The following is a 27895-nucleotide window of genomic DNA, read 5'->3' on the forward strand; positions in this document are numbered from 1 at the left end:
CAGACAGAAATAATACCACTAAACATTTAACTGAGGAGTTTATGGCGTCAATCACCAGTTTTTAGGTCTCCTTGCCGAAAAATAGACGATAACGCACAACACGTATGAGTGAACAATGGCACGATTGACAGCTGGTTATTTTCCATTAGAATCCTGCTTTACCGGTTATGTCAGTGAATGTGAGGTTGCAAAACCTCAACATGGTTGCTTGTTAAACCACGAATCCCTTGGCTGTAAAATGGGTTCAGGTTTTTTACGGGGTGGCATCATGACCCAAAACAGTTTCCATCTAATAGCGAAGCAACTGTTTTCATTTGAAAAAAAAAAAAAAAAGGCACACTGTGTGTCAAAACAATTGTGTACACTTGATTTTTTTCCCATTTAATGTTTACATTAACCTTTTCTGATATGAACAACATATTGTTTCTAACGACATATGCTGTTGGTAACGCTATGGTCTATATATGTGCAAATATTCGCAAATTAACAGAAAAACATTGTTGGAGTCTAATCATTAGTACAGAGCGCTACAATATTACAATATACATATGTATACATATACATATATACATGTGTATATGTAGTGTGCGCTTGTTGTAAAAATAAAATAAAAGCTTTTGGTAACTCGACGTGCTGACTTTAGGACATGTACAAGCAAATGATAATGCACCTTTTGAAATGAGCACACTGGTTTGAATTTTGTTAATCACAATGAAATCACTGGCATGAGCTTGAAGAACGTCTGTCCACAATCTGACAGGATATTACTTACTGACAGGATTTAGTGCAGTGTTATATAGACACTGCAACAAGTATGTGCAGTAGATTTGATTTGAAGAACTTGAATGTCGAGAGGATTCTCGCGTAGACAAAAATAAAATCAATCAATAGACTGGGAAAGAAAAAAAAAGAAAAAAGATGCCCCCATAAGACGTGCTCTTAATATAGAGCTGCGTTGAGTTTGCAGCGTCTGCACATTGCAGGTATGTGTTGTTTGTCCTTTTTTGGAAAAATGTATGAAAACCATTTTAGGGAAGAAGGAAGACGGCCGAGATTAAACGGAAGAAGCCGTTAACAGTACATTAATAAGTGATGATGAGTGTTTGACCTCTACATTGGCCAAATGACATGCATACAACATGTCCCTGTTTGCAAATGAGGGGGACGCTAATGCTCCACTTTTGCTCTTATTCATTAGCATTTTGTCAAACACACCACGAGGATTATTAAAGTTATTATAGACACATTAAATATGATTTACCAGAAGAGAATCAGCTGCATTTGCAGCATGCACACAGTAGTCAGTGCTCACTCACCGTGTCCTGATAATGGTCTTCTCCGTGGTTTTCCTCTCCCCGAGTTAATTATGTGTTGAAAAATTGGGTTGTGCTTACGCTAACATAAGTGAGCCGAGCCTCGAACTGTCATTAAAGTGTGTTAAGCCCCATAAAACAATCCGATTTACGTTCTCTTGACGAAAGAAATTACACAAGAATGAGGAGGAGAATGCTTTTGTTGTCATTGAGCAGCTGTGCAATGGGATCTAAGCGCAAATGTAATTTAACTTTTCGCATGATACTGATAATGTCATTTAAAAACATCATTATCATTCCATGTTTAAAGAACAATTAATTGATTAATTCCTTTCCGAGTCACTTACGATGTTGAAAATTAAGTGTTACTCAACCTGGCTTCTTAGAATAGAATTAATAACTAAAATCTTGATGGAAGTAAGACATACAGAACTACATTATCGCCTTCATGTAGGGCCATTATGATGTAGAATAGCTATGAATAGTGAGGTACGGCTTGAATCACCCTGTTTCTGATAAGCCGGATGAATACACGGTTGCCAAGTCATGTGGTTCCGGTGTGATTCTCGTGCCACGGACCACAGAGTCATGACATCCCCCACTTTGCCCAAACTTTTGCTGACTCTCCACCTCCTGGCCGCGGGCTCTTTTTCAGCAGACAGTAGCACATACAGCAGAGATGTCATGCTCACCCGGCTGCTGTCTGCTGCACTTAAAGCCAAGGCACAGCGACAGGAACAACACATTGGTTTTTTCCGCGAGCAGCAGACGAAATCAAAGTTGACTCGTGCTTGACAGCGAGATTCCCAAGTGTCATGTGAGCAATAGATGGAGCATAGCAGCCCATAATATCCTATTTACACACAAAGGAAAGACGTGTACAGCATGAGCGTGCAGGTCTGCACTGCTGATAGATAGATAGATAGATAGATAGATAGATAGATAGATAGATAGATAGATAGATAGATAGATAGATAGATAGATAGATAGATAGATAGATAGATAGATAGATAGATAGATAGATAGATAGATAGATAGATAGATAGATAGATAGGAAGGAAGGAAGGTAAGTTGCTAGATGGATATATATGAAGGTAGGTACACTCTTAGAAATAAAAGTGCTAAGTAGAACCATATAAGGTTCTTCGGCTTGTCCTCATAGGAGAACTCTTTTTGGCTCCAGGTAGAACCTTTTTATAAACGTTCCACCTGGAACCCTTTTGGAGGGTTCCATTAATAACCCTTTTAAAATCCTTTATTCAGGAAAGGGGTTTTGAAGGGTTCTCTGGATTAAAATGGTTATTACTGGAACCATTAGTGTTACCAAGAACATTTGAAAAGCCTTTCTTCAGGAATGGGTTATTCAGAAGCAAATATTTCCAGGTAGAACCTCAGCCCTTGTAGAAGAACCCTTTGCAAACCCTTATTTCTAAGAATGTAGGTAGGACAGTTGATAGATAGGAAGGTAGTTTGATAGGAAGGTAGGTAGGAAGGTTGCCATGACAGGCAGATTGGTAGACAGGAACTTTAATTAAGAAAATCAACACTTATTTGTGTCCACTGAAATAGAAATGCAACGTTTTCGTCTTGATAAAAATGATACGTAATGTCGATGTAAATGTGTTAGTTGTAAAATAATCGGTGCATATGGATTTATTGCCAGCAGATAAAGTCATTCTGTCTGGTCCTTGTCAGATAGATGGATAAATGGATGTCTTAATAATAGCATGATATTGACTGACTAACAGTATTGTTTCTACCCTTTTTCTGGCTGTTTTCATTCGCAGATGTTTTACTTCCTCAGCTGTTAATTGATAACTTTCGAAAATATTTTTTTTCACTGCGAGGCCTTAAATCTCACCCGTCGCCCCCTTTTTTCTTTCTTTCTAAATTTACTGCACTGCTGATTTTCACATATTTAATGGATCCTGTTGCTCAGGTGATGTGAGTGATATATTGTGCCATTAGCACACCAGTGTCTGGCTTATTGGCCCAGAAGATGAAAAAAAAAAACCTTCAAAAGCCTCATCAGAAACCCTCTTCACGCTTTAGCTATGACTTTTACTAAAGGCCACTTTCAATAAATGTCAAGGCTGCAAACATCGGTAAACAGTTTTTAGCTCTGATCAAATTTCAGGGGGGTGCGGTACACACGCCGAGGTTTCCGTATCTGTAGGATTACAAGGCTTCCACTTTGTAAATGGCACATTAAACAAATGGAACATTTTCCCACTGGTGACGGTGGTAGTTATTCCCACCAGTGAGGACGGCTGCCCTTTCACTTCACATCCAGCTCATCCACACGTTGAACCTGCCTCCCTGTCTTGATGCAGACACGTCGCCGAGTTGTGAAAGAAAATTCATAATTGGCGCAATTCTTCATGTAATTCCATATGATTTACACAACACTCAGAATAGAAAAGTGATTATACAAATGGTTCCTTGAAAATCACCCGGAAGATAATTGTATATAATTTGTGTAATTTGATGTCTTTTATAATTAATTAAAGCCGGTAGAATGAGTATTATTACTTATACAATATGTTGTGATTGGTAGAGAATAAAACGTTTATTGTATTGCCATAAAGTATGTGAAAATCAAATGATTAAGTTGATTAAAATATGATTGAAATGCCATATAAAGGATTCTCACAATAATATGAAATATCAGAAAAAGGATTTTTCCATTTCTTTTATGGCACTGACATTAAAAAAAAACCTTATATTACTTCTCGACTTCCAATATGACATATTCATATTGTTTTATTGAACACATCAAACTCACGTTCAAACGTTTAATGTTATATATTAAGAAAAAGAAAAGACATTTCATTACATTTTCAAAGCTGGAACAAGAAAACAAGTTGCGTCTTTACACAAATTCTTAAACCGTTGCTTTCAGATTACTTTGCTGCTGGATCAGCAATTATTTAATGAATTAACTGCCTCAGTCGAGTGTATGGATGTATTCAGGATGTTTTAAACCTGGCTACTAAATGGACATTTAAGCCCAGTTTGGGCAAACGTCCAATTGATCGTTTTAGTGTTTCAGCTTTTTTCCTTTTTTTTTTTTGCCCTCTTTAGAGATCGGACAGTTGAGATCTGACAGGGAATGATGAGAAAGATGCAACGAAGGTACCGGGCCGGAAATAGTGAGTGCATGGGCAGTGTCCCAGAACCGCAGGTCATGTGGTCCAGGACGCCCCGGAATAAACCGTTCTGTCTGTTAAAGGCTGATAAATAGTGAGATAATATCAGTCATCTGTTCTAGGAATGGTGTGATTTATGGGTAGGATTTATAAGGGTGGTAATCATTCTCCTGATCCACATCTCCAATATTTGTATTGTTCATTGCCCTTGTCGGTCATCTTCATCCGTGTATTGTCGGTAGAGTAGCGCCTGAGAAGAGATTATTGATGTCACTGTCATCGGGGCGGTGACCTCAGACTGCACCCTGCGACGAATACTCTTCACCAAACAGGTTTTTAATCAGAATAATGTGTCCCAGACACCATCAAAACCTGTGGAGAGCCGGAGTGCATGTAAAAAAAAACAAGAGTAAACAAATATACATGTATGATAAGTGTTCAAAATATATCATTTATAACGTGAAAATGGTGCTTGTCGAAATCACTGGATGGAGAATTTTCTTCCCCTATGAATAAACTTTTGTCTGTCATCTGCTGAACATTACATTAATGACACTACATCATTGTGTGAAAGAGACGGATAAATGTTCGATTTTTTTTGTTTTAACTGGTGACATTAAAAGTATGCGGGATTTATTATGAGGTTATTCTTACTTCTGGTTTATCTTGCTACAGAGGAAAACTTAAAATATGACTTTTCTTAGGCAAGTCTGGGTGTTAGTTTCAGTTGTCATCTTTCTACACGTGCTGGATGGATTTGAGGACATTTATTTATCATTAATAATCAAATAAGAGCGAGTTCAAACCAAATTTCAATGGCCAGAAAATGTCCAAAAAATTTGGATTGTGTTTTCCAAACCTCGAAATGATGATGTTCTCAAATGTGATAGTTTTAATTATTTCTTTGTCAAATTTAGCAATGGAACTAGAACATATTTTCATTTAAGAAGATGACAAACCAAAAAAACTTGTTTTATGTATTTCAAATTATGTGAGACTCTATTAAGTTTCAAGCTGATCGGTATCAATGTACGGCAAAGTTACAGGGCACTTCCTGTTTGTGGTAAATGGTCAAAATGACGATTTTGGTGCGGCCAAGCCATTTTTAATCTGAGAGACACTCTGATAACTTTTCATCTTTGTACAAATGTTTTTATATCGGTACGATTATCGTGCCAAGACAATGTTGTTCGTTGAAGAAACGTGCCAATTGGCGAGACGGATGCCACATTCAAAATGGCGGACTTCCTGTTGAGTTGAGGGCTTGGTTCCAATTGACTTTTTTGTTCGTCTTGGGCTGTGACATGTTGTCACCAAGTTTCCTTTTGTCAGTTCTGATTTGCATACTCATTTTCATCCATTTCCACCAACGTTTAGTACCACAAAATTTCCAGTAATTCCAATGAGTTCTTGGGCCTTAGTTGGAAAAAAAGTAAAATGAGGATGATTCAATTTCATGCAACTCACTGAACAATTAATGAAATATTTAATTCTGGACCTAGGGTTTTGTGGATTGACGAGCATTGCCGTTCACAGAGTCGTCTCCTGGACTGACTAAAAATGAACCGCCCATGCCTGCACAAATGAGATCCGTGAGTGATCATCAACCACTCGCAGCGCCGTCCCAAAATCCCTTCCTACACAGTTGCGCACCACTTCACCATTTAATTAACATGGCTCTGATGACTCTCGAGAGTGCCGTGCGACCTCGCATGTGATCTCCACAACCCCTGAAACCACCTGCAGCCATTTAAATGCCACGGAAATGTCCCACGATTATCAGCCAAGGGAAGTGATGGCTCTCTTTAGATGCCAGGCAAAGACTATATCAGCACAGGCACATGCAGAAGACAACATATATATATATATATATATATATATATATATATATATATATATATATATACAGTATATAACAACGTCCACACCGTTTCGTATTTTATCATTATATAAAAGAAAGATCTAGAGCTTCAGCCTCGAAAAAGCACTTTTAAGGTGTTTTAACAAACTGCCAGTGCCTTTTTTATTTGACAGCCAATGGGGGAGAGATGGAAAGGAGCCACTTTGGAAGGGGCTTTCATCTTTGTTGGCAGTGTGGAGTGATTTCTGAAGTTGCCGAATATTTTTTGCTTTTTATGGGAGGCCACACAAAGTGGACTGTGAAACTGCTGCTTTTTTTTTTTTTTGTGAGCAGAGAAAGAAGCACTATGGTTTTCACGTTGTTTGTCTTGACTTGTCACATAACGCTAAGATCAAGGATGTGGAAGTAAGAAAGGAAAAAAGTGGGGAGAAGTTTTTGGAGTTGTTGGATTTGTTACTGTTGGGATGGACTCTGAAGATTCTCTGACTTCTGAACACATTTTCCCGAGTCGCAATTTCACTCGTTTTTTGCCGATTGATGGGGAAAAAAAAGGAGACGGAACAAAATGGAAGGGACATTTTGCATCTATTCATATTTCTAATGAAAAATTACGGTCTTGCTACTTTATTTTCACTCATTAAATTATAAAACCGCTCCCACAAACCTGACCTGGAGGGAGGAATTTGATCCGACTCCTACAAATTCTCCTACGAGGTTCGACACCCAAAGAAAAAGTATGGAAAAAAAATAAATTAAAAGAAAGTCAATATCTATGGAGAAGAAAAATGAGCTAGAATTATGTAAGAAACACTTCAGTGTCCGGTAATAAGTGTATACTCTATATAAGGATCACACAAACTAACTTTTAATTTAACTAATTCTTTTTATAAAGAGATAGAGAGAGAGAGAGAAGGGAGGGGTTGGATACTGAATTGTAATTTAAATTCTCATTACTTCATAGTAACTCCTCAACGCCATGACGTCGTCATTTATAAGACACAAACGCATAAACTAGTGACATTCAAAGCAGATCTTTTTTCGGTGTAACTGAATCAGTAGAATCAGTAAGATTTGTCATGTCGTTTTGTCATTTGTCGTGGTTGTGCCATAAACTTCCTTGGATGGTGCCATGATGACGTTTTTGCAAACAGACGTTCCTAGTCAATCACGCTGGTGTCCAATTACGCTTAATCACTTTTTTTCCTCTAACACTTGGCTCATTTTCCCATAGATTTCCATTCAAACTTACTTGTTTTTTTTGCAACCTATAGACTGCGTCCACTTTTTCTGTTCAGTCCATGTCTGGTCTACATCAGAAACTGAATTTTGCAGACTCGAGTGATACTTTACTTTATACATCTTGCAGTTTCCTTTACCTTATCAATAACTCTTACTCATTCATGAGCACTCTCTTGATTTGGACTCATGCTGTTCCATTGTTTGCCGTCTTTCACAGAGTGGAACACACGCACACACTCACGCAGCCGTTTCTCGAACATAAACACACTTTACTGCATACCCACAGTCAGATTAGATACAATTTTTGTATTTATTATTTATAAATATGACAAAAACATGACTGAGTGATTCCCCTGATTGTTTTTGTGTATATGTACAATTCATTTTCTCCACATGCAGGAGGAGCCATTATCTGTTTGTTGTTGTGATTCACCCAGCAGGTGCAGATATGAGCTCCCTACTGTTTGATGGAGACAAAGTGCAGAAATAAACATCTTTGTAATATCTGTTTACACTATCTACTTCATTCATTTTCCTGTCCCATTTTTTTTTTTCATATTCTTTTATCACCTTATCTTGGCTGCAACAGACAATTCATCCTTATCCAGTTTTATTAAATTAATAAGAATTGATTTTGTATATATATATATAAATATATCTCAAAGTGACACTTCTCTGCTGCTGTCGGTGCCAAGGAAACTGTTGAATGTGGACACACTTTTTTCCAACACTTAACCTTCAACTGCTTTTCGCTTTTTTTTTTTATACTCACACTGACAGTTCAGCTCTGCACGAGGCTGAACATTACACATTTGCTCAGTTATTTACGTCCCGAATTGGTTGCTTTCACCTGAAGGCTCAAATCATTTCCCAGCTTATACATGAAATAACACATATTTTAAATCTTGCGTAACATTTACAGTCCATTTCATTTTTTTTGGGCACACACCAGAGAATAAAATCTGATCACTGAACTCTGTCATTATTGTGAATAATTAATTAACAATAATGTAGCTTTGAATTATGGTGTTTTAGGGCAGCACATCCCAAAACATTTCCTATTTTTATACTCTATCTGCAACGCGTTGTCTATTTTGCTCAGTTTCTGATGAACAAATCCATCTGTGATGTGTGTTGTTTTTTTTTTTAGGATTCACATTGCAGCCTGTGTTCATGGGATTGGCGACAGCTCTCTCTCTCTCTCTAACGGCGCTGCATTGTTCAGCAAACACACACACACACACTCGCATTCAATTGTGTTTGCACTTCACTAGAGTCGATGGTGTCACAGTGGTCATTGCCACAAGTGCAACAAGTCTTGCGACTGTTGCAAAACAAGGGGAGAAAAAAAAAAAAGCATTTTGTGATTTCAGTGGGAAACTGACCCGTTGTTTATAGAGATTCACACTTTCACATTCAGATCATTCAGAGCAGAGCGTTCTCTCTTGTAGTTTGATAAGAATTCTATACTCATACTTGTATAGTTGGGGCCCCTGCTGTCAGGCTCCATAGTGAATAATAAGGCATCTCATTTGAAAATGCCTGTATTTTTATCCTTATGTGGGTGAATAAAAGTGAGACTGAAATGTGTTGATCTGGGAGCTGCAGGCAACACTGCTGCAAAGCAAAGGTCTTTGGCTTTAAGAACAGCATATACAATTAGACAAGATTACCATTAACTAACTGGATGTATACGTTTATAAACTATATCATGAAAATTAGCCAGTATTTTAAAGTATAGCCACAAAGCGGGATGATTCCTATGACATCACAAGACACCCTCGGGATTAAGACCACAACAATTAGTTTTCAGATTCTTAAATGTGAATGTTTTCTGGTTTATTCGCTCCATAAGAGGAACAAGAAATGATTAAAAATAAATAATTTTGGTTTGTGGACAAAATAAGATTTCATTTTGCGGTTCGGGGGAAACAGCATTTTCTGACATTAATGGCCCAAACAAACAAACAATCACAGCAGGATGCACTATAGGGAAGAATAGGAGCTGGTGGGAGGATTGTTGTGTTCTCTGAAATGCCTCTGTTTGAAAACCTGGTTGAGTTCCTGGTTTTATGTGGACATCAATCCTGTTGCAGACAATGATTCCGACTGGACATCGGTGGGATTCGCTGCGGCTCTGTCTCGCAACTTGCAGGATTTAAAGGCTCTGCTGCTAATGTCTCAGTGCCAGACACAGCAGGAAGTCCTCACAGGGTCTTACACTGGAGCCATAGCTCATGTGCCATTTTAAACTATTGACAGGTGGTCCCAATAATCTGGCGTGCGTCACAGTATCCAGCATGTGTGATAGGGATGTACGTAATAATAATTTCAGACCATCAGATCAGACAATGAAAGAAATTCATTGAAAGCTATTCAGCAATTTTCAACAACCCTTTAAACCCATGGTTCTCAAACTGTGGTACGTGTATCACCAGTGGTTACGTGAGGTTCCTCTGGTCCGAAAAATCCGAAATACGATTTCAACTGTATACGAGGGTAGGTGATCAGCTGTATATCTGCAGGAACTCTTGGATGCATATGTGCACATTTTGGACCGAGATGATTTAAAAAAAGAGGAGTAAAAGCAGTTGAGAAACAGAGCGGCATTGCTGTTCTTTCATCTCTTTCCCAGGAGACGAAACAACTCCTGTAATTTTAGCCTCCTGTGACCTGAGGTGACTTTAACACATCTAATGAGCATCGTTATCATCCTGGAGCTCCCCGACGAATGCAGTCGACTCTCAGTGGCATTTTCTGTCACTCGTTGAAGCAGCCCAGCGACTGTCATTAGCACATCAAGGAGTTACTTTGCGCACTGCCCACATTTCACAGAGGTTAAATTCCTAGGTTTCAGAACTAGGCCCTGGCTGAATGACTCACGGTTCCTTGAAATCATTGTAAGTTTGAATTTGAAAATAATTAAAAATACAAAATTCAAAGCCCTTCACCATGTCTATATATGACTATACATTGGCTCATTGGAAGTAATAAAAGTGCTTTCATTTTGTGCAAGAAGTTAAGTTGATATTTAGGTCAATGTCCCTTGTTTGTTACGACGCCACCTACTGTTTCATGCGCCCTGCTTTGCCTGATGTATACTTAGACTAGGCCTACTTAGAACACACGTGGAGTCATAATTACTAGCGTAAGACACCGTCTCTCTCTCTCTCTCTTAGCTGTTGATGCAAGATTCCACGCAGAACAACAAGTGAGTAAAGTTGAGCAAGAGAGAGCAAATTAAAAGGACAAAGATCCCAAGGACAATCACTTGTCCGGATGCAGAGTGTGCTGCAAATCAAGCCATGGCAAAGTTACAAGTTGCCCTTGTTAGCTTGAATATGAGAGAATTGGTTCTGGAAAGTCCTTGAAAAAAAATAAAAATTGAATATACAATAAGATCCTAGTTTTTTTCTTCTACTGTGGTTGAGACACTTGTCGAGGGTTGGATTGAGGCTTTTTAGGTTCAGCAGCATTAGGCATTTTCAACCCATGGCTACAGCTTGGTATGTTTGACTTACTCTTCTGGCAACTCTCTTTTTGGAAGTGCGAACAGTCCGCATAGCTCAAACCATCAAAGAGTTTGCAGGCAGTACACGGAAACTTTAAATTGTGAATAAACAGCTGTTGTCTGTGAAGCTCGTATTAAACACTGACGACATATATCATTTAATGACTCGGGGCCAATGCATTTCTTGCGTAATGTACCTTCAAGTTCAAGGTGAACAGGGATAAGTCTATGTGTACAGATCCCAGGCATCTGCACACACCGCTGTGTAATAGCTACCCATTTCTCCATGGTGATTGCTAATTCCCCACCTCCCAGTTTGAAATGAAAGAAGAGAGGCTGAGCCACTGAGCCTCTCTCAAAGCACAGCACCATGGCTACCCACCAGAACATGGCCGAGTGAATAGATGAAAAGCTAAACACACCGGCAGCTGATGTCAGTGACAGCTGCACCGAAGCCGCCATCTGCATTTTTGAGCTTGTTTTTTTCTTTTTGTCACAGAATGACCCTTCTCTGCTCCTTCTGCTCTTTTTTTTCTTCAGTTTTATGAGCTGTATGAGAATTGTCATGCACAGATTTCAGCATCAGTTCATCAACATGAAACAGCGTCCATGTTTTATATTTTGGTCTGTTTTTTTGATCCGTTGCGTTTGGAGAAACCCAGTTAAGCCCTTTTGTTCAAGCTTCGCGTTGAGAGCGATTGTTGATTAAGGTTTTTTTTGGAGGCCGTGTTTGTGTATTCCACGATTCAGGCTTGTTCACAGGTTCCCTGTAGGTATTTACATCTGTATCCAGTTTGGATTGTGCAAAGCCCATTGAGTAGAAGAAATTGTCTCTAGAGAGACATGTATACAAAACTAAAAATGTGTGTTGTGGGAATTTGAGCCCTGTTGTACATTTTATTTTCCTGTGCAGTACATGGCTAAACCCAAACGGGCGAAACAAAATAGAATTACACGCCGTCCAGCACAGCTTTTTCATGTAGCACAGAATGGCAAAAATAAAAATGTAAAAAGCAAGAACAGTCCGAGCACGTTGTGCAGCAGTTCCAGTGACAGGACACAAATTCATCAGTTGGTTGTTACGGGCTATTTTATGCTTCTTCTTTTTTTTCCACCCTTCTCTCTTGCTACGAGTTATAAACAAGCCAGCACAAAGCTAACAGGCCGATCCCTGGAGAGTCGTCTGCATACAGAATGATGATGAGTGTCAGTGCTGATTTCAAAAGGTTTCATGTTCAGGTCCCACCTCAGCTTTACACTCCCTGCAAGAGCCTTTGATCTTGAATGAGGTGCCGCTTGTTGTGCTACACTCACCTCAAGGGAAGAAAAGCAAATAATTAGACAGTATTTACATTCTTTAAACCATTTATTAGTATGTATGAAAAGTAATAATAAAAAAAAAAAGCAGTGACAGTTTTTTTTTTTAAAATTGGACACAGGTGCAAGTGTGAGTGTGGATGGTTGTTTGTCTCTATGTGGCCCTGTGATGGACTGTCGACCTGTCCAGGTTGTACCCCGTCTATCACCCTATGTCAGCTGAGATTGGCACAGCATCTGTGTGTGACGCTCATGTGGAGGAGAAAGCGGTAGAAGATAGATGGATACGCCAGTTTTCTTCTTTTTTTTTTCTCTATCTGATATATCAGTTTATTAATATCAAATGGTACACAAAATGATCACTAACTTGGAAAAAAGAATTGAACAGCAATTCCAAAATGGCCTGTCTCCAATCTGCATTTTGCAGTGCACCTATATTTAATAAATATTTAAATATTTAAAATGGAAAAAAAAAAAACATTTTAGTGCACTGGCACTCTACTTTGCACATCTGATGTCGTTCTCAGTGCTGATGAATATCTGAAGTCAGGTTTTTGGGCTGCTGTGTGTCCTTTTACAGCCGCGCAAAGACTGGGAAATGGAGCAAACCAAACAGTTCTCTGAAAGGACCACATAGTGCGCTTGGCCTTTGACCCGAATTGCATGCTTTGTGGCCTGTTAGCTTTGTCTTCCTCGTCCGTGGCATTTACCGGAAAACAAAGGGCCACGGATGGCTTCCTCGTGATTAAATGTTGACTTTCTCCACAGCTGACAGTTTACCTCAACTCCTGACAGCAGAAGATGCTGAATAAACATGGAGCGCTCCATCTAGAGAGGGTAACATATGCACACTGAGGCTTGAGGACACAACCAGTGCAATCAAAGTGCCCTAACATGGCATCCATCAGCCGACTGATGGATTAAATAAAGGACCGTTGCTGTTTTATCCCCCGTATTCAGTATGTTTTCCTTCAGCGTTACCAATATAATATTGACCTAATCATTTTCTGTCCCTGCAGCACAGGCTTGGAACCTGAAATAACGTTGTTATTTATCCAATAATGAGATGTTGACATTTACAGATAAATTGAAAGGATAGATTTACCCAACAATCCTACCTGACTATTGTAGTAAAAATAGAAAGGCTGTTCATTGGTCGACAAAAAAAACAACAAGGAGGTGGTGCTCCATACTTCTGCTCAGTGTAACAGAGAAGCTGTACTAACACTGGGTCAACCTTGGTAAACAGTGCTGTTCATTTGGGGACAATTCAAGTTTCTTTTCAATATTATATATATATATATATATATATATATATATGAAGGAGCTTTACCACATGAAAACTCTATCAAATAATTCTCATGCAAGTTCTTATAAAAGAGAATCATTTTAAGTAAAACAAAATAATGCAATTATAAAAGCGCTGACAAACCATCATACCAACTTCACTCAGAAAGGTTACAGTGCAGATTTCTACCCTGACTGTTTTCATCAGCGATAGCTGCTGACTTCAGCCGAGGATCATGCAGAGGAAGGAAACAACTCCTAACACCACATTCCATGCTGTCCATGAGTAGAACCCCTCTGTAGACCTATTCAAAGTCTTAGCAATCTCCCCATGGCAGACGTTAGAAGGCTTCAGTGTCGCTTGGTGTTCAGGAACAGTGCCTCGGGCACGAAGCACAGACCATTTCAGGCCAATGGGATTTTTTTAAGTCCAGCTCCAGGAAAAGTTGATGCATGCATTTTTTTTTGTTCAGGGTTTGCTGGAGGAATATTAGGTACCAAAGTTGAATAAAGTAGTGCAACAACTGTGGATGGCTCTCCGGCTGTGTTTCAGCAGCAGTTTATGTTGATTACAAGTTATCAGTTTATTTGTAATACCTATGTTTTTCATTTTTAAAAATCAAAATCCCACTCATGATATTATGCTAAGAAGGTTCCCAGAAGAACCAACATTTGCCTTTAGTGGTGTCAGGCCAGTATTTAGGACCATAGGTCTGGAAGAGGACAGGCTCCAAATTGGATATTGAGGCAATTCTCAAGTAATGAAAAGGTGATTATAAATGAATGAAAACAGAGTTATGAATTATTTTTTGATTTCTGCCAAAGGACATACCTAACTAAGCTTCGTACCTTTAGTCATTTGGAGTACACCTTAAACGGAGCTCTGCAATCACTGGCGGTGTGTGCTGAGAGAGAAATGATTTGTCACAGTGCAACAGGCTCAATAGAGCTCAGGCTTGCAAGTGAGTCGGGGAAGCAGCCATTTCAAAGAGCAAATTTGATAGAAATGTAGCTGGAAACTCTTAGCCCAATCTTTTCAGATATCACCGGTGCACAATGGAAGTGTTGATAGGGCTTCACTTGAAGCTTTTTATATTGAATTCATCCAAATGAAAATATCCATTAAAAGCTTGCTCTGCATGCTCTGCCTTTAACTGAGGCATTGTCATGTTCGAGGTGACGGGGTAAAGATAGATGTATGCACTCTGCTAAATGCTGACGGATAGAAATGGTCCATCTGCACGTCTTTAAATAGCCAACACCGACCTTCCTCTTAGATATATGACAGTTTCTGTATTCCATCTTATGTCGAACACGTTATTGAGATTGATGGCCATCAGACAGCTTTGGCTTCAAAGAGGATCATTCAAGGTTGGTTACTCATCATGGTAATTGTGTAGCACAGAGATACATTTTTGACTCGTTCGGGGATTGTTTGGGGATTTTCAAGATATGTTGAAACTCGTCACTCGTTTTAACCCCTGTCGTAAAACATAGGGTTGTTGTAATGACCCATTTGTCACTCTGTGGATATACAACAACTTCTATTTATAGTTTGCCTCTTCAATCTACCCATTAAAACAAAGCTTGGATTTCATAGTAGTCCCTAAATGTCTTTAAGTTGATTTTATAATATGAACTCATGTGATAACAGCTTTTCATGATGATGGTTTATACAGTTTAACAATGACTGATCTGACAGCTTTTCTCTTGGGACATGATCTCAGCTCTTTGCTGTTGATCCTGCAGAAACCCACAGCATGCATCTCGCTATAAGTAGTAGATCAACTCCAAGCCACGCTCTGCTCTTTGTAGCAATGAGAGGAAAATGCTCGCGCTTCAATATACATGTAATACAGTCTGTCCCTGGGAAATGGTACAGAAAATATTCACGTCTGTCAAACCACCTGAGCTCCTTTATTTCCACAGGGCAAAGAAGTGGATGAAAAGATGTGCAGCGTGGAACGAAGAGAATTCAGTCAGTGCTATTAAAGCGGCGGTTTGAACGCTGGATGCGTAACTACCTAAGACGTAACCTGACATTAGTATAATTTAAGTAAGGAGGTAAATAGAATAGAGGGTCTTCCAAAGGCCAGGTATATTATACATTGTTAAAAAGTTGAAGCAAAGTTTGAAGGGTTTGCGAAAAATGCACTTGATAAAAGTTCCCTCAATTTACTTTGACCAAAATGACCAATGACCAATCCCTGGCCAGAAAATGTGAAATCAACAGCTCAGTTTGGTGAACGATTCATCATCTGTGAGTTCACAAATGAATGCACGCTCCATTCGTTTGATGTGGCTGTCTAACACACATGGTTTGTATTTGCTTGTGTTGGTTTGATGCGCACAGTGTAAATGTTAAATATTTGATTGAGAATTTGAATTTTTAAGTAGCATTGAATATCCATTTATATTAATCTACTCTGTTTATCCTTTAAGGGTCACAGAGGGAGCTGGTGGAGTTAATCCCAGGTTGGCCAACATACAGAGATAAACTGTCATTCACACCTGCCGTCAGTTTAGAGTCTCCAAATAACAACCCATACAGACAAAGGGATAATATGCAAACTCTACACAGAACAGAGCCAGTCTCACCGCGATTCAATCCGATAACCTTTTTGCTGTGAGGCATTGAACCACCGTCTCACCCGGCATTTTAAAGAAGATACTTTTTTCAGTGTAGTGTAGATATATGAAACTGGACTTCCTTGAGTTGTATTTCAATTTGAATCATATTTTTCAAACATATTTTGTGGTAATATTGACACATATCCAGAACTTTTTTTTTTTTTTTTTAAACAACCATTACCCTTGCAATGAAAGGGAATTTTAGACCTTTTTCATTAACTCTGCTAAAAATGTCAACATTTAGGACTTCATAAGGTTCCATATCACTGTGGGATTTGGTCGATATCTGAGATCCCTATCTGAAGCACGAGAAACTGAGCTGAAGGTTTGCACGAGAGTAGTAGTGCTTTCTCTAGTATTGAATATGATAACTGATCGAATAACAGAATACAACCAAGGTCATCGAGTTCAATGTTTTGTTGTTGTAGAACATATAGTCATCTGAACTATATTTGTGTACGCATTCAAGCCATTCGTGTCGCCACTAATATTAGTTCAGTGTCTCCAATAGATTGTTGACATGAACACTTTGGAGATTCAGGTGTTTTAATTAGGTTTTGTACTCAGCCGCTTATCTCCAATGAAGGATAATCTGAACACTTAAGCAAGAACCAAGACAATGTTTGACAATAGTATGCTTCCAAAATTATGGCAACAGTTTCTATTCCAACATGACTATGTCCCAGTGCACAAAGCCAGGACTATAAAGACATGGTTTGATGAGTTTGGTGTGGAAGAACTTGACAGGCCCATCACTATGAGCACCTTTGGGATGGACTGAACAGAAATAGCAAGACAGGCTTTCTCATCAAACTGTTGAGGAAAGTCTTCCAAGAAGTGTGGAAGCTGTATCAATACAGTCCCCGTTGGTGTAATGATCAAGCATCCGATTACTTTTGTCCAAATAACGTAGTATAAGTGTCTTCACACTGACATTGTCTCTTCTTCCTTACAGCTACACTCAGACCTGGACAAAGGCGATGGCAAAGTGAAGTATGTGTTAACTGGTGAGGGCGCCACCTCCATCTTCACCATTGATGAAAACACAGGAGACATCCACGCCACGAAGCGCCTCGATCGGGAGGCCCAGGCCTACTACACCCTCGCAGCTCAGGCTGTAGACCGACTCAGTAATATACCCGTAGAGCCAAGGTCTGAATTTGTGGTCAAGGTCCAGGACATCAATGACAATGAGCCTAAGTTTCTCGATGGACCGTACTTGGCAGGAGTACCCGAGATGTCACCCTTAGGTAAGCCTTCCCATTTGTCTTAAATGTAATCTAATAACAGCTCCCTCCGCTTTTTTTTTCCACCATGATCTCCGTTCTTGCACTTTACAATTCTTTCCAATATTCTCTCATAGTCATTCAATGCATTTGATCATTTTCCATCTCAATGAATTCTCATCTTAAGGTCATAGGGGACTCAGGAACTTTACAACATTCGTTTGAACGTAGTATGTTCCTTTTGTAAGTCTCAATACATTATAATCAGATTGGGCGCAATTTAAAATACATGGCATTCCTCTTGTGTAGTACATGAGTTCTACACCAACACTGAGGTCTCTCAAGTAAATGGACATTGACTTGGCATCTCGTCGCCATTGTATTCAGACACATTTACTTTTTTGTGCGTCTCACAGGCTGATAAATATAAGATCGTGGAGGTGTCTTCCCTTTGACCTTTTGAGTAGCTTTGATTTAGTATTTGAACGCATGATGATATTCAAAGATCTACCCACATGATGCCCTTGAAGCTTTTGACAAGACAAGGCAAATGTAGTACATTTAAAAAACCTGAAAGCACTCCAGATATGACATTCTGAGTGTTAGAGAAAAGTCAGACTCGACTTGTAAATTCTTCTGGAAGTTCGGACGGCACGGTGGCTAAATGCAGCTTCATCGCACCTCCTTTTAAATCAATGAGTAATCAAGCGAGTGGCAGATAAAATGAGAGGTTCATATGGTGGGTGGAAATAAACATATTTAGCTCCCATATTAAAGACGTTGTAAACAGGATGGTAATTACAGCTGTACCATGAAGCTGGTATCTGTACAACTGATACAGAAAAAAAAACAATCAGATTCATTATCCGCCTTCACCTTTTTTTTTTCTTATTGTTTTTATCTTGCTTTATATGGTGTAATGACAAGGCTCGGGATGGAAATGTCTTATCACTAAATAACTACAATTCATGATAATATTGTGAAAATTGTTATATCAAAAAAGTAGTTTCAACCCATTAGACCTCAGTATTATCACAGTACCTCACATTATTAATTACAAATACGCTATACAGTGCTTTCAAATGAACATTTTGGGAATAAATATGATCATCTTAATGTCATTAGGGTTCTGGAATGACTTGTCTGAAAAAGTCTGAGCTCCTCGTGACTCTTCAAAATAACACCAAGACTGCAGGTTGGCAAGCGAGACAGCATCCTATAGCCGAGTGTATCATCCCATCTGTCGTGATGGTATTAAATATTTATAACCTGAAATTATCTGTACATATTAAGTATTTGTAAGTATATATTACAGACTAAAGCCTTGCTTTCAGCTGTTTGAGCCTGTAGATTCCTGCTTTTTTTTTGGCTTAAAGTCAAAGTCGCTCTAGCATGCTTATACTAACGCTGTTAACATCCTGGTATTTAGATAAATGTTCACCATCTTAGTTAAGAGTGTAACATATGCACTAGCAGTAAACACACTGTTGATTTGTACTATTATCTCAAGTATTAGAGTTTAAATTGGTGAAGCAAAAAAGCAACTAACATTGGCATTTCTTGCTTCAGACATTTCTTTTATCTGTCTGTTTTAAAATGTACTCCTGGAGGAAGCCATCATATCAGACCGCGTTTTAAATGCCTGCATGGTCAAGATTCCCTCCAAGGTTTTTTTTGAACATGTCATGGTGAGGCTCAAAATGTGAGTAAATGCAAATGACCGACAACAACATCCCGAGGCCTTTCGACTCAGCAGGTGTATTAGTAACGCGGCCGCTGTGAAAATGAGTGACCTCCATATTGATAAGCCACAGTCTGTTTGCTTTACACAGATTCCAGCAAGGCACACAAACTATTTCATCGGCCTGACTTTGAAATCACCGACCTAAAACTCTACATGTTGGTCTACAAAAAAAAAGCATGAAACTCTTTCAATATGCTGTTTCATGGTGGCATTAGTGAGCCAGACTATGTGTATTGTAATTTGAAGCCTGATGCATTTCGATTTGCATATTTATCACCTTACATATGCCAGCATGGTCCTCTAGGCTTAGAAATGTTGATGAATGATGCATGTTTTTTAAAAGTGAGTCAAGAAAACTTAAGGTCTGAGTCAGCCTCAAAAGCCAAAGGCATTCTTCCCACTAATTGGTCTCCGGGTTCATGCAAGTCAGTGCTCACAGGTGCCTATTTGAAATTATGTCTTCCACTCAGACAAATACATTTCTGACCATCTATTACCATTTCACACTGGCAGTGCTGTAAGCAGAGCACCACAGACATGTACTTAGCCTCCTCCAGCTCTCTTCGGGGTTCTGAAAGTCACTTCAAGCCACGCTGGGAGCTGTGGCCTTAATCACAAGTGAGCTGTGTCTAATGGGATGGAGAAAAATAAATAAGTACAGCTTCAAGACACAGTAAAAAAGGTAATATGGCCCTTTCATTGGATTCAAAAAATAAAAATAAAAAAATACAAACTTCAGATAACTTCAAAATCGAGAGGTTGTGTGAAAGATGAATCACATTTATTTCCTCTTAAGGTGCACAGCTTATCGATTATTTCTTCAGACTTCTTCAGGTCGTGAACTTTCATAGTCAAAACGCGTTCTCCACTGAGAGAATAGGAAATATTCAATATAAATCTTCAACATAAGGGGAATGTGAAACTCTCAGGCGATATGTAATGGTTTATTTTCAGAAGTGTGGCCAGGAAAGTGAGTCCTATATTGAGGTACTGAACAGGAATTTAAAAAGGATGCCAAAAAAAGGTACAGCACATGTATTACGTCTTTTTTTTTTGTTAGTTAATTAAATAAATGCTGGGATTGGTTCCAGCTTCCCCTGCGACCCTTGAAGGAAAAGCATTATGGATGAAATTAAGCATACATTCAGCTACTGTGCAACATACGATCCGCATACTCTTGTTTGTCTTTGATAGGTTAATCTGCAATGACAGTGCTTGGCCTTGAGAACATTCAGAACTAAATGAAAAGCATATGATGCTGCATTTTGGTCTTCAGCATTACAAAAACTGTATAAAAAAAAGACCTTTACATTATGTAGATATAATTGTATGGTGTGTGGAGTGTGGGATTTTCATGTTGTTCAACAGGGACAGTTTTAAGCCAACTTGGTTTGTGGAACCTGCGATAGCTGGATGCGTTTCGACATTATGAAGCGTTGGAACAGAGCTGTGAACATGGCATGGATGATTTATCACTTTTTTAAGCTGATATGACAGACTTTATACTTCCACATCCAGCAGATATGGAGCAACCCTAGTCCTCATTTAGCCACTTGCCATGTGGACGTCAACTCTCTCAACTTGCTACCTCCTGAGGGAAAGAGGTGTTCTCTAGCCGTTAAATGCTATGTTCACCAACCAGTTGTCTATAAGTCAGTCTATTAAGTGAAAAGCTGCCTGCAAGAAGCAAAAATGTAAAGTTTTTTGGCCAGGGACCTGAAAATATATGCGTATAAAAGTGCTTATTAAGCTAAAGGGAGCTGTGCAGTCTGTTGTAGGTTAATTACTTTGCACGACCCCTTTCACTTATAAAGTGTGTGATCGATTATTAATATTTAATTTTTTATGATAGCTGCTTGAGGTTTTAGGGATGTACCACTGAGTATGCAAGCACATTGCACCTCAGTATATCCACAAACAGAACGCTAAACCCGTGTCTCAGTATCAACACGATTTACAAATGTAAAAAAAAAACCATGCATGGTGCTGTGCCATAGCATATTGTTCACGATAATACTATCATGACATACATTAAATAGCTGTGGCATGACATATTGATGCCTTGAGGCTGCACAAAGTGTTCACAGCATGTTGTTCACACCATGACATTAATCTGGCTGAAAGCCAAAACCAGCACTTTGGTAACTGCAAAATAAAAATCGCTAAATGAACTATAGATTATACGAAACAAATGAAACAAACAGGTTGTTTAAGTAAATCAGCAAATGTTGTAATGCATGGTAGAGGCCAAAGAACATAACATTATTATCAGTTTTATGATAATGCAGGGCAACAAACACATTTAACATACTGTTTCTTATCTTTATGCAAACTGAGATTGACACAGTTTAAGATGCCAGTGCAACTTGTAAGAGCCGTTTCACCCATGGTGTCCACTTTTTATTGATTTGCAGCACGCTCTGCATATGGACAAGTGATTGTCCTTCTTGGAATCTTGGTCAAGCCAGTCTTTGTCTTTGTATTTGGTGAGCCAGAGATCTTGGAATGTGCATTTCCCAGGAATCACGTCATTTGCACGTCATTTGCTCGTTGTTCCGCATGGAATCTCACATCAATGGCAGAGAGACGTTGGACAGTGTCCACAACACCGCTAGTGTTTATGACTCCACGTTTGTTCCGTGTAGATCTAGTCCACGTACATCAAGCAATGCAGTGCACATGTAACAGTAGGTGGCGTCGTAACAAAGAAGGGCCTTCTTTTTATTTTCTCTTTTTTTTTTAAAGGTGAATTAAGTAGTTTACAGTGACATCTAGAGGAGAGGCTGAAATGTACAACAACGAACTGCTCCTCTGCTCACCCCCTCCCTTCCCTGAGCGCTACGGTATCCTCAGCCGGTCAAATGTCGTCCTCGCCGTCTTTCTCCGTGTCAGCAGATGAGGTTCGTGAGGCGAGGGAGAGGGCGAGCTACCACGGCCGTAGCAGACGAAGCGGAGAGAGTGGAGGCGGGACTCCTGCTACAAGTAAAGCGACGCTTGATTTGTTCTCTCTCGTTTGTCTATACAGGCTCCCGTAGAAACATGACGTCTCGCTGCTAACAGTGGCTATGCAACCGCGGCCAGTGACCATGTTATTTTACATGACTTTTTGAAACGCTACGAAAATGAAACAAAAACTATTATACAGCGACTAGACAATGCAGGAGCACATAATATGTATAAAAAAGTGGATTTTGGGTTATATAAACCCATAAACACTACACAGTGTCCCTTTAAATTAACACTTGAAAGTTAAAATACGTAAGTCTTTTACCAAACAATACTGCTGCTGCCACCTTGTGGTAATACAGCCATTTCAGATTGTGCAGTATTTTTGCTAATATGCCTGCAATCATTGATAAAACTGATTAAAATGTCATTGAAATACCAGATACATAATAATTTTAGGTTTTATCCACCACCTTCACCGTATAGACCGAAATGAGTGGAAAACAGTGGTCTTCGTGGCCTTTTTAAGACGCTCCAAAGTCAAAATGAAAATTTCTGCAGGAATACAGTGGGAGTGGGAGTGGGAGTCGTTCCAAGGGAAGCAGTGCTTTGCTTACAACACGGGGGCATGGAGATCTCTGAGGGATTACACAGCCGACTGTCAGCGGGGGGTACAGAGCTCAGGCTTAAGGAACTAGAGGATTAGCGAACAAGAGCTCGGAGTCTCGTGTCCAAACCGAGATAAGACAGCAACAGGGTACAGAGGAGGATACATTCACACCACGAGCGCCAAGATGCAGGGTCACCCTCACCGCTTCATTTACTCCGTGAGTTCTATGAAGGTCTTCATCGCGAGTTGTGGGAACAACAGAGGAATAATGTATTGCCCCTCTTTGTAAATATCTGCTCAAGGCAATTATCAGTGCAGTAAAGAACAGGGAAGGGCCAAGCACTTCTTGTCCTCAATAATTCCTTTATAGATGTCTTTAAATCATTAATGGTCACAGCCCTGCTCTGCTGATGAATGGGTTCAATTTAGAGGAAATCATGAATTTAATTAATTAAAGTAATTAGAGGCAGAGCTCGTCCATACACATGCAGACCTTATGGCCTGAGGATCTCTGAAGGCTTTTGTCTTAATCACGACGGGGATGTCAAATAAAAGACAAAAGAGCTCGAGGACAGTTGGAGGTGTGACAATCGTGAGCCTTGGCTCAGTCCCACTGCACAGCGAAGGGCCAAAGGAGTAATCGGAGGGCTCATTACAAGCATAGAGAATGTAATGTCAACCCAAGGCCATGGATCTTGAATTTACTGCTCGCCAGTTCCATAGCCAGCTGTCACAGTTCCTGTCTAATTCATGAAAGTAGTTATCGGGTTATAAAATATGGGATAGCTGTTTTAAAAAGAAAGGCGCTCCGTTTCAGGAAAGTTGATTCAGTGTAGTGTGTGTGTCGCTCGTAGAATTGTATGCATTTTGCAGCTCTTCAAGGTGGTGCATTTGGTTCCGTTGGTTTCAGGGCTGGACTATAATTTATAAACTACTGTGAAATAAATGTCTTTGGAAGCAGGTAAAAATAGTTCAATATTCAAGTTTATTGGTATAATTTATAAACTATACAAATACTACTACTAATACTACCACTAAAGTTTTCCATCTAAACAAGAACCCAGCATACAATATACAATTCCTAAATGTGTACCATTACACTTGTAGCCTCTGCGTTATGATGTATATATACCTGCCAATTTATTAGGTACAGTTGCAATACTACAGAAATGTAACAATAGTTCAATATTCAAGTTTATTGGTATAATTTATGCACTATACAAATACTACTACTAATACTACCACTAAAGTTTTCCATCTAAACAAGAACCCAGCATACAATATACAATTCCTAAATGTGTACCATTACACTTGTAGCCTCTGCGTTATGATGTATATATACCTGCCAATTTTTTAGGTACAGTTGCAATACTACAGAAATACCAACGTATTTCATGAAGAGTCTTAACAGAACCGCCACGTTTGTTGACAGTGTAAATTTCTTAACAGTATAAGCATCCAACAAGATAGAGAGGTTGCACTGTCTTGGCTATAATGAAGTTGCTATATCGGGATGTTATGGAGAAAAATAAAAACACTTACAATAATGAATGTTATATTACATATTATTAGAATGTTGGCGTCTTGAAAAAAAAAAAAAAATTCTGATTAAGTTTTGCTCTGCATTTGCAAATGAATGTGAACTGAACCCATTTGAAACAGGAGGGAGCAGGTGTGACTCTGCATGAATATAATCAACTTTCTCGATAATCAACGTTCCTGTCTTTGCATACTCATGAAGGAATTTCAATAACTTGCCTTAAGATATATTTTTTCTTTCCAGATTTAATGTCACGTTTGTTCACCGTTATTCATGCGAACGTTTATTTTCACGTCTACTTTGAGACGAAGGCCCTCCGCTTGAAAAACGCGCGCAGTGTTGTAGTAAAATGTGCGCCACATCACTAAAAGAAACATATTTGCATTGTGAGGGTGCTTTCAAGAATGCTTTTTGTGCTTGACAGTCAGACGCAGCCTTGATATGCAAGTGCCTGCCGAATACCTCTCCCCCCCTTTCAGATTAAGCACGCCACATTTATTTTCATTACTGGCAGATGACAGTTGCTCACCCAAGATACAGAACTGATTAGGAAACCTGTTTTGTACACAGCTGTGGGGAATACATGAAAAAAAAAAGAAAAAGAAAAAGAAAAAATAAATAAAACGGTAAAGATCTGATCCATCAAGTCAATGAGGACGGACAAATATTGAAGGGACACAGACAGGGGAGAAATTGAGAAGCAGATGACAGCCTCGTGGAGCAGAAAGAATCTATTCAAATTTCAGATTGTTCATCAGCTTTTCCTGACATCCAGCTCATCCAGCTGGTATCACCTTTCAGTCTGACATTATTGTCAGGACAGGATGTTCACTGGACTCATATGGCAAACAACCTGTGAGGAGGAGGCGGAGGGGGGGAGGGGGGAGGGGGGGGGAGGGGGGGGCTAGAAAATGAAGCTTTTCAAAGGTCTTCTCCACACGAGTCCACATTGAATGCTAACTTACAGCCCTGCTCCTTATATGTGAGGCGATTCTATAAGTATCAAGATGTAATGGAGATTGAGCTATATAGCTCGAGCTCACTCTCGTCGGGTCACACTCCGACCTTGCTGTTTTAAACCACCCGTAATACGAGCTGTCATGACTAAGAGGTGATGATATAATCTCGGTGTCCTTCTACAACCAGCCTGGTGATAACTTCTCCAGCTCCACCAAGATTTTTTTTTTTCTCTCCCCCTCCCCCTCCATTATATTGCCCACAGCCAGGGCCAGAGCCTGTTAATTCTGGTTTATGGCCAAAATGGAGGACTCTAATCTTCAATTTCCTTGATCACTTCATTTTGTAAAAGCCTGTAAAATACATCTCATGTTGAAATGTTTTTTTTTTTTTTTTTTTTATTACGACGTTTGCCTCAAAGTAAAATACTACCAACTTGTAAGAGGGCGCACTCTGTCAGATGCAACAATACAAGCTCACACTTGATCCAGTTGCCCATTAAAGTGAAATATTCACACACAGGCCACTTATTCATCGAATCCTCAGGAAAAGACCCACTCGAGCTAAATGGCGTTTCTTAATTTTCAAGGTTATTTCAACAATGTCTGCACGAGGCATCAGCTTCAAAACCACCAGTGAATAAGTGGAAATGCAGGAGACAAAAAACGATACAAAAACGTGTACAAGTAACACATATTATGTGTTTCATAGTTCACGTTTAAAAGGAACAGGAATAAGTTTACATACGTTTTTATTATTATTATTATTATTATTAGTATTATTATTATTAGTTTCAGTACACTTAGACTTACACTTGAGAATTCTGACCGTGAATTCCAAATGACACAAAGATTGTTTCACTGAAATGAAATGATGATTTGTTTATGTCAAACCACACTTTCTAATTTATTTAATTCTGTTGTAATTGCCTCCAAAATCTGCTACAAAATCCTCTCAGGGAACAAAATAAATAAGAAAAGAAGACTTTGCCATCTGCAAACAAAGCATATGTTAGTGCTTGTTTATAGTTTTTTAGATTTCAAATATATTTGCAAAATACAATAAAAAATTGTTTTCCGACCCAACACTGACCCCTGAGGTACTCCACAAGCAGAACCCATATATATATATTTTATATATAAATCCCGGAGGAAGAGTGGTAGCGGACAGTCCTTGACTACACACAGACACAAAAAGAAGTCAGTTGTCAGTAGAGTTCTTACCGCAGTTTAAAAGCAATTTTTCCTTTTGTAGCTGCAGGGATGTTTGGAGGTGTCGGGGGACTCATGTTGACCATGAACTACGCTTGCGGGGCTGAACCTAATTATTATTTACTTCTGTTTTTTTGGTTCATAAAATATCAAAACATTTTGAGAAATTGGTTTCAATGGGTGTTTACAGGTAACACAATACGACAGAATTCTCAAATGTCTTTTATACTCAAACAAAAACAATATTCAGTTTGGCCTCCGCAATGACCTCAAAGCTTCTGTACGATTCTAAAAAAAGCGGCATCACATAGAGTATCTAAATGTGTTCCATAAAAGCAAATGAGCCTCACACATTATTTGAATAAAATGAAACCTTCCCTTTCAAAAAGGAAACACCTCCACTTGGTTCGAACCCATAATGAACCGACAACCTTGTAAAAGGTCAAATAAAAACAAACTGTGGTTTAAAATGAATACGCTTCGAACTTACGGTACTTTGACGTGAACTTTAACATCGTATTGCAAACACCATTAAACTCCGAATCGTGAGTGAAGCACTTTTTTTTTACAAAAGCAATGATACATTAAAATTGAATCCATGTAGATATAGATATTGTATAAAGTGTGTCCTCAGCGATGCATTCAATCATTTACAACCCAAGATCAATACAGATATTAAGAATGTACGTTGCTCCTGCTAAGTAAACATATATACATATATTTAATTCTATGTATGTATGTGCATGTGTATTCTATAAAAAGGAAGGTTTTATATCAGCATAAGATTTTATTAGCCTTTCATTCACATGGACAGCACAGAAAATGTAATGTACGTAGCTTCTCCACCCGGTGAGACTAATAACGAAAGACAAGCGAAAGGAAGAAACTCGGAACACGAGTGCGATACATAAGTAACAAATGGAACGTTTATAATTCAATCATGTGTGTTTGTACAAATGCTGTCATTTTCAGCCACAGTTAAGCTCAATCTCTCTTTAAATTGCTATTTACACTGATTAGCAGCAAAATGCTTTTTCAATTATAGGTAAATCTATGCGACCTATAAATCACTTACCTTTTAATTAAGCTTTTTTTTTCTTTCTTTCTTTTTTATTTTTTATAAATTAGGTTGTTTTCTTTATTATTCATGTTGAAATTTAGAGATGTCTGGGCGCAATTAAAGTTACTTTAAGGATTTATTTCTCGATAATGAATCAGCGGTTTAAAGAAATTCTTCTTCATTTACAGTTTTGCCTGAATTTCATCCATGTAAATTCAATTTCACGCTTTAAAAAGTAGCAACATTTATTTATTGCATCAAAGCAGCTGGTTCGCTTCTCACCAGGATTTTAA

At 38.8% G+C, this 27895-nt stretch overlaps 1 protein-coding gene across 1 annotated transcript in view; it reads left to right on the top strand.

The window, feature by feature from the left end:
- Positions 1-27895, top strand: part of LOC310937551 (cadherin-7-like) — a gene marked incomplete at both ends in the record, with an annotated part of 115072 nt that overhangs the window by 18095 nt on the left and 69082 nt on the right. The window contains one exon of the mRNA XM_083901834.1: positions 17264-17558. Coding sequence (XP_083757960.1) covers positions 17264-17558 — 295 coding nt within the window. The remainder of the gene's footprint in view (positions 1-17263; positions 17559-27895) is intronic.

Source organism: Microchirus variegatus, assembly GCF_963457635.1.
Source record: "Microchirus variegatus genome assembly, chromosome: 15".
NCBI lineage: Eukaryota > Metazoa > Chordata > Actinopteri > Pleuronectiformes > Soleidae > Microchirus > Microchirus variegatus.